The sequence below is a fragment of the Chenopodium quinoa genome, unplaced genomic scaffold, assembly GCF_001683475.1.
Source record: "Chenopodium quinoa cultivar QQ74 unplaced genomic scaffold, ASM168347v1, whole genome shotgun sequence".
Taxonomy (NCBI): Eukaryota; Viridiplantae; Streptophyta; class Magnoliopsida; order Caryophyllales; family Amaranthaceae; genus Chenopodium; species Chenopodium quinoa.
Genome location: NW_018743529.1, coordinates 471984 through 480431, shown reverse-complemented (window position 1 = coordinate 480431; position 8448 = coordinate 471984). Strand labels below are relative to the sequence as shown.

At 38.7% G+C, this 8448-nt stretch overlaps 1 protein-coding gene across 1 annotated transcript; it reads left to right on the top strand.

Moving 5' to 3' along the window:
• The first annotated feature begins 2161 nt into the window (after positions 1-2161).
• On the top strand, positions 2162-5718 carry LOC110740193. Its single transcript, XM_021920670.1, has 3 exons — positions 2162-2510; positions 4988-5070; positions 5160-5718. The coding sequence occupies exons 1-3, from the start codon at positions 2420-2422 to the stop codon at positions 5340-5342; spliced, it is 357 nt and encodes a 118-aa protein (XP_021776362.1). The 5' UTR covers positions 2162-2419; the 3' UTR covers positions 5343-5718.
• The last annotated feature ends 2730 nt before the right edge of the window (positions 5719-8448 follow it).

Below are 8448 nucleotides of genomic sequence, written 5' to 3'. Positions count from 1 at the left end.
CCGGCCAGGGTGAGGAGCCAATAGACCTTGACGATGTCAAGGAGCAAGAGCCTGCCCCACCAGCAGCCGGCAAGAAAAGAAAGGCTGACCAACTGGTGGCTATTAAAAAAGAAAAACAATATCAATCATTGACCGGGGAACGGTCAGACGACCTCCGTCCCCAGTCGGCTGGTGAGCACATGGATATTGCTCTGGAGGACTCCCGTCCAGAGCGAACTGTTAAGGTTGGGACGGTTGCTTTTGCAAAGCTGAGTGCAGACTTGCACAACTTGCTGAAAGGATTCAAGGAAATTTTTGCCTTTGAAGTGGAAGTGATGCTAGGCATAAGCTCCGATTTTGCTGTCCACAAGCTCGCCGTAGATCCAAAAAAGAAGCTTGTGAGGCAAAAGAAAAGAAATCGCGGCGAAGAGAGAAAAGTAGGTGGTTACCTTAGATTTGAAGGTACTAAGGACGCTTGAAAAGTCTTGGTCGGTTGTAGAAACAACCGGACAAGTTGCAGGTGGTAGGTACTTTTCTAAAAAAAGACGAATTATCTCAAAGTCAAAGATTCTCTCGCGAAGACTTTTTCGTAAATGTGCGAAAGTAAAAAGGGGGTGAAAACTATTTATAGAGGGGTGAAAATTTAAAAGTCAACCCTAACTTTACCTCTGAAGGTGAACAGTAAAAACTCTTCACCAATGCCTAAGTGTCACAGGTGCCACAGGTGCCACATGGCACGCCACATAATAGCACATGTGAGGGGCAAATGATTTGGGTAAAAATACCCAGGCCATGTGGCCCAATCAGAGGGTGACACGTGTCACCCTAGGAGAGGTTCAAAGTGAACCAATTCTCACCTGACACGTGGCACTCCTAATTAGTAGGGAAAAAAGACGGCCTTTAGGGCCCAATTCCTGAGAAAGCCGCAAAACGGCGCAGCCCCCCAAATCTAGATCAGAATGACCTAGGTAGGGGCACATTTACCAATGACCTTATAAATAGGGGGATTTACACCACTTTGGGGACACATTCAATTATTACAACACAATCAATTCTCTCACATCAGAGAAACACCTGATCTCAGAATCCAAGAAGATCTACTTTAACTTTCCGTACTTTCGATCTTACTTCGACCGGTTCTAACTTGATCGTCAGAGGCAGAATTCCTACCAACAGGAGCTTCCGTTGTTTTGCAGGTACAGCCGGCAGGGAAATCAGTCTTGATAAAGTAACTCTCCCGAGAAACAAAAACCTTAAAACAGATGGAACCAAATGAAAAATCCCTTTTTTTATTAAAGTCAATAAAACCTTCTGAATAAAACGTGGTGCATTTACAACTCTACCATTTTAATAAATAGTTGAGAGTTTGCGTCAAAAAAACAAAAAAAAAAAAAAGTTAGAGTTTGAGATTGAAAAATTCAAACATGTAGCCTTCCCCGCTTGAGCCCGCTAGCTCTTGTCCGCTACCTTTACTGTTTGCTGTATTCCTGATGCTGCTACCAGAATCCATGATCAATTTGGCCTCATCGAACTCCAAATTCACCGCTAAACTCCACTAAACCAAGGTAAATTTCTCGGTCATTCTCTTCAATTTTGCTTCCAATTCGGTCATACTCTGTACATTCTAAATTCAAAGTTTCTTCATTGTTCCAATTCGAATATTCAAATATTACGATCTAATTTGTTAGAATAGCATCCCCATATTTTCTAATTTGAAAGCATTCTCAAATTTGTAATTTTTAATTTAGGGTTTAAGTTTTGAAATCCCATCATCGAAGGCCTAATTTGTAAGAATTGCATCCTAATATATTCTGTTATATAGGCACTCTTAAATTTGTAATTTTGAATTTTTAGGGTTTTCGTTTTGAAATCATATTATTATCAGCTCAATTATGAAGAAAAAGGCAGTACTAACATCTCAAAATCAATGAATTACCGTTGAACTTTGAATGAACTTCCAGAATAATCAATCGCACATTCATGGGCCCCAAATTTTGCAGCAAAATTTTGGATCCGAATGGCAGGGAAAAACTGGGGCCCAAAATAATTTAACAAGACTGAAGATGCTGTCTGAATTTTTGTAATTATGCATTAATCAGAATAACGCGTGTTCATTGAGCTGAAATTTAGATTCATAGATGAGTTTCACTTGCTAGTTGGTAGTATGAATAGAGAGTCCCCCCACCTTTGTCAGTTTCGGGGGAGGACCGGGGGGACCTTGTATGTATGTATTCGTGTTTCGTTGTTTTGTTTATCTATTATTTATCAGCATTTGCTATTGCTATGGGATCAATGGTCATTATTCACCCACGATTTTTCGTTGTTATCTTTTTATATGTTCATCCTCTTTCGCTCATCCTCCGCCATAATCATCCTTTGCCTAGAGGATTAGATTAGTTTAGTTTAGCGTGTGAAATATCTGTGCGCCACTGCTGTTATAATGGCAGCAACAATGCTCGGGGGTGAACAAGCTAACATCGTGGTTTCAATGTTCATGACGGTTTTGATTGCGTCACTGCTCTTTGATTCAGGTCACAATTTTTATCTTGTTTCTGTATGCAGTGTGTTTTAACAATGTGTTATGCTGCATTTTTTTGTTTTCTTTGTTTATTGAAGTCCGAGAAGTTTTGTTCTGTTATCATTGTTTTTATGACTTCTTTGTTTCACTCATTTATCAATGAGTTTCTCGATGGTATGGTTTACTCTATTAAACTAATTTGGTGTATAATTCTCTGGAAATTGTCTGTCTTTAGTTTGGGTGTCAGTAAAGAATTTCTAATTCTTTCCAAACTTTTTCTTACTTATTTTTAATAATGCAAATAGCTGCACATTTTAGGGAAGTTGCAACTTGTATACTTTGTACCTCTTTCTCTCAACTATAATTTACCTCAAGGATTCAAGGCTTATACCTTTTTTTGTTTTTTTTGAAATCTCATTTTCCAACCAAGCTTCAACCGAGAAAAAACTAGACGGATAAAACTTTATTTTTCTTTATGTTAGCAAGGTGTGTCGAGTAGATAGCAATAATAGTTTTGCTGAAATAAATTATTAAAGAATCTTTTGTAATTTTGAATGTAATCCTGTCTTAATCTAGTTGTTATTCCCAGCTTATGGATACGGTATGGATATAGTTAGTTTTATTGGCATTTAGTCAGAATTATGCATATGCTTTTCTCAAAGTACACTGTCCTCTTTACCAGTCTTTTTTAGTTTTCAGTTCCCAATTTCCATTTCCTATGCACCCATCTTTTTGTCGAATTGCTAAAGGTACGTAGTTAACAAAACTTTGGATATTATCATTCTTAATGACTAAAATTATTTAGTTGGTCTTCATCAAATGAAGTTCCTCCTCCGACTGAGGTAAGGAGGTGGGTGTCTTACCCTTTTAATACCAAATTAAAGAGTTTGATCCAGTTGGCCCTTAGTCGTAAAGCAGGCAGTTTAAAGACCATATTATGTTATTCCATTGTTATCCTAATGTTAAAAGTATGTTGCCATCAACTCTGTTTATGTCTTAGCATGATGACCAGAAGAGTAATAAAAGGAAATTTTAAAAAATAAATTTTTAAACATTACAAATGGTAGATTGCAGACAATGCAAGGAGACAGTCCATGAAAAAAATCAAGAATTTAAAGTAAATTTTTTCGCCAAATAAAACAATTGTGTGGATCCATTTGGTTTTAAAAATCTTTGGTTTAATTACCTTTATAATTATATCTTATGGTTTTGTTGCTATGCGACTGTTTAGGAAACTGTTGGTGATTGTAGCTAGGAGCACTGTAAGCCCATATAATATCATGCAAACATTATTACTAATTGCATAGCTGATTTGATTTATACCTTAATCATAATGAAACCATGTGGGTTATGTGTCCTTCAAAGGTTAAGGAAAGAGTCAAAGGCTATTCTTGTGACAAAATGTATTGGTGACCTTGTTTTAGCAAGCCCGATACTCTTAACCATTACAAACTATGACATATATCCTCTGTTATTACATAGTGCAACTACAGGTTGAGGTTACAGACAAAAAGGTCAGGTTTTGCATATGAGAAACCTATCAGATGTGCAGCCAATAAATGTCGAAGACACCTATGAAATATGCTGAATTTGCATATGAGAGACCTGAGGTTATTTTTTTGGGGAACTGTCATCCCTTATTTGGATAGCATATGGAAGGAGGGAAGGGGAGGGAATTTGGAATGATACATTTTCCTTCTCATTTAATAAACCAAACCCTTCTAATATTGGAAAGATTGGAAAGAAAACAGAAGTTCACTCTCTCCCTACCCTTTCTTTCCTTCCCCTTCTTTATGCTTCCCTCCCTTTTTTTCCCTTTATATTTGTTATCCAAACGTGTTAGTTATAGTTTTCTGTTATTGGATTAGAGTCCTTGTTGTATAGCTTTTCTTGTACATATATCGATCATGTATCATACGATGCAGTTAGATTTTTGAGCATTGGTTCTTATACTGCTGACTTAACTTGTAAATGCTACTTTATCTATATGCTAAAACTCTTGTTAATAAATGTAACCCTCCTATGTAATGTTTTTAAAGTGTATACAAACTTAAAGCTTTTGAAACTCCATATATCCTGTATTGAAGGACAGGTTCAGGGATGATTCTGTTGTGAAGTGCATTGGTTTAAAATTTGAAACAATAAAACCTTTTTATTGGATTTCTGAATTAATCCAAGATTCAAGTCCTTGTTTTTGCTGTATAGTTAAAAGAAGTTTTTTTTTAATGCATTTGTAATCTAGTGTGAAGTACATATTTGGTCTTTGTTGGATGACTTGGATCTCTCCTAGAGGGTGGCCCTTTAGAATTTTTACCTTCATTGCTCATCTTACTGTTGTGAGACTTTCTTATCCAGATTCCTCTATGTTTCTTTGTTATTTTTTGAAAGAAAGAGTGTAGGTTTGCTATGTTTGTTAGACTTCCTTTGTTTGTCTATCTGCTTGCCTAGCATAATTGGAGCAAATTGCTAAATTCTCAATTAACTGTGCAGTAATTGCTTTGCATTCAACGTCAAGTGAGAGTCAAACAGTAGCATCGAGAATACATCTATCTGCTAGGAAATTACAGTTCCAGGTAAAGAGACTGAGTTTGTTCTTTAAATTTGTTATATCTTTTCTCTATGTTTTGCTTCTTTCATTAATCCTTAAGCATTTGGACAATAGGGAACTCATGATAAATCCGAAGACCAAAACCCGAAGGGTATGTTAATAGGATCAACTGCACCAACATGTACCTATAATGAGTGCAAAGGATGCAAATACAGGTGCCGGGCTGAACAGATTCCGGTTGATGGCAACGACCCTTTGAACAGTGCATATCGTTACAAATGTGTTTGCCATCGGTGATTATTGTGCCAAGAGTCATGAGATATCGACCATATCCTATAGTTATATAGCCGTGTATTATTTCATATGTATTACGTGGGGCCCACTCCTACTTTTATTGCATCCTGTTTGTGTGCGAGGAGTAGGATGGAGCCCCAGATGTGGTAAGTGTTTACCATTTGTAAGCTTCATTTTTACTCTCCTAGTCTTCTTAGGTTTAAGTTCATGTATGTGTTAGTAGAAAAATAGGGATGAGCCTTTTTAGAGAATATAAAATTTTGGCGACTCTTATTAGGCTATCTATTTGACTTAATTATAGCTTGTTAAACTTCGACATTAGAATTTCTTTACTTTTTATTTATCTATTAATTTATATAAAGAGGGAAAGTTTTAGAAATCTCTTTTCACGAGGGAAATATTAGAATTTCATTACTAATTACCCACAAGGAAACTACCACACACAACCATGTTGAGTTTGTATAGTAAGTTAAACTTCCCACTCTCCTTTAGGCAAGCTCTTTTGAAATTTACACTCGTTCACATCGTACCTTGATAACGCTTATGCAACACTTTGGAGCTGTAAAGGTGATTCATTACGGGAACATTGAGGAACGTTAAGTGCTTACAAGCTACCAAGATAAATAACAATATGAAATCCTATTATGCTAATTCTAAAAATAATCTAACACATAACTACATCAACTGTAATTTGAATCTATAAGAGATTCTCATATTAATCAAACAATCAATTATTTCATTAGTTTAACCATTTTGAATTAATTATTTATTGGAGTAAGCAATCCACAAGGTTGTCCAACCTACAAAATTAGCAAAAGAATAAATATCGCAAATGGTGAATGTATGCAACTCCAATCCCTGACCCAGACTTATTTTAAATAGACTCTTTTGACCAATAGACTTAAGACCCACCCATACCCATTGGGTCTAAATAAACTAGTTTCATGTAAATTTTAGGGGTTTTTATATTATTCCTGATTCGGGGTTTTTTTATGTCCTACAGGAGAGTTACGTCATCAAGACTGGATTCCTTTCGCTTGCACATGCAAACAACGGATGCTCCGATTGGTAGGAGTTCCGCCTCCGACGATCAAGTCAGTCGAAGTAATGTAAATAGTGCGGAAAGTAAAAGTAGATCATCTTCGATTACGAGATCAGGTGTTTTCTCTGATGTGAGAGAATTAATTGTGTAATAAATGAACGAGTCCCCAAACCGGGGTAAATCTCCTAGAGTCATTGGTAATGTACCCTTACCTAGGTCATTCTGACCTTGGTTTGGTCGGCTGCGCCACTTTACGGCTTTCTCGGGAATTGGGCCCTGAAGGCTGTCTTTTTCCCTGCTGATTAGGAATGCCACGTGTCAGTTGGTGATTGGTCCTTTTTGGACTTCTCCTAGGGTGACATGTGTCCCCTTTTGATAGGGACAGGTGGCCTGAGTATTTTTACCCAAATCATTTGCCCCTCACAAAGGGTCACGTGGCATGCCACGTGGCGCTTGTGATACTTAGCATGCTGTCATTGGTGAACAGTTTTAACTGTTCACTTTCTGAGGAAATTACAAGGATGCCCCTGTTTTTACCCTTCTATAAAAGGCAATTTACCCCCTCATTTTTTACCTTTTTGCAAAGCCTAGAGAGAGAGTAAAAGTTTTAGAGAGAGAGACTGTGATAACCGCCATAGGTTTTTTGAACAAAAATTACTGTATGCTATTCCCGTTTGGACAGCCGGTCAACGCTTAACATCTTTCTTTCTAGAAAACTCATATAGGTATAACCGTCTCTCCCCTTCTTAGCTCTTTCATCCTTTTTACCGTTTGTGCATATTGCTTTGAATAAATGGATTCACCAACAACACACACGGCACAACCTAGGATAGTAGTCAGTCGGTCTCCTGGTACGGCTGAGTCTAGGACTAGGGATGTCGTCTCTGGATATTTGGTCCATCCCTGTTCTTCTCCGAATCCAACCATCTATGTGTCTTTGCAGGACACAATGGCTCGGACTAAGTAGACGACACCTGATCCAGATTATAGAGAAGACGACTCATTAGCGGTGCCGGCTGACAAGGTATACGACCATCCTCCGACACCTGATCCAGATTATAGGAGTTTGATGAGGGAGACGGTAAAGAGGCCGGCTCTGAGCTGAGCTCCAAGGAATCAAGCTCACTGCAGGCGGATGCCGACAGTGAGGAAGATGAGGCATCTTCATGGCCTGCACAGTCGGATCCATTCAGGCTCATATGTCTGCCAGGAACAGGGTAGCAATGGAGACGGGTCTTCTCACCTTCCTAGATAAATTCCCCCTGCCGGAAAAAACAGGGCACCATTGCTTGGAAAGACGATCAACGAAATGCTAACAATTACTTTAGCTCTTATGAGGCGGCGTTCAAATCCGGCCTCCGCTTCTTCCTTCATGGCGCAATAAAAGCCATATTAAGGGGATATGACCTAGGCATATGGCAACACACCCCCAACTCGTGGGTGAACATTCTTAGTTATATCGCCGCATGTGAGATGAAAAACTTAAAGCCCGGCTGGGCTTTTGCTCACATGCACTGCTTAAGTTGTGCCCTAGGTGGTTGGAGGGCGTGGTACACTTTGACCACTCGCCCGAAATACTTGATGACGCTTGACAAGACATCAAAGTGGACAGATTAGAGAAGCAAGTTTTATTTGGTCTCTTCTCCCAGCCGGCGTCAAAACAATTTCCTCCGTTGGTGTAATAAAAAACCAGAACTCTTGGGGAAGAAGTGTGCCTTGCCGCATGTCCCTGAGGAAGGTTGGTCATAAATATTGGAGTCGGAATTCTTTGGGATGACTACTATGCCCTTGGATGATGGAACAGAAATAATTGTACCCAAGAAATAGGTACCCCATTCGGACTAGCTGAAGGACGAGACATTCCTTTCCGCCTGTGGTCTTAGTACCATGTTTGAGAGACGTACGTAGACCAGCATCCGGCACTTTAGCAGCTTTTATTGTTTTTATGTATTTTGTTTAAGTTTGTCTAACCAGCCGGTTACTTTTGCAGAAAAAGCTCTAGGCATGGCTGATGTACAAAAGACGCCTACCAGGTCTGTAGCCCAGATCAGGAAGGCAAACCCGGAG

Coding starts and splice junctions, on each gene's coding strand:
- LOC110740193 (XM_021920670.1), top strand. CDS start 2,420: ATGGCAGCAACAATGCTCGGGGGTGAACAAGCTAACATCGTGGTTTCA. Junction 2,511..4,987: donor GTCACTGCTCTTTGATTCAG/GTCACAATTTTT, acceptor TTAACTGTGCAG/TAATTGCTTTGCATTCAACG. Junction 5,071..5,159: donor CTAGGAAATTACAGTTCCAG/GTAAAGAGACTG, acceptor TTTGGACAATAG/GGAACTCATGATAAATCCGA.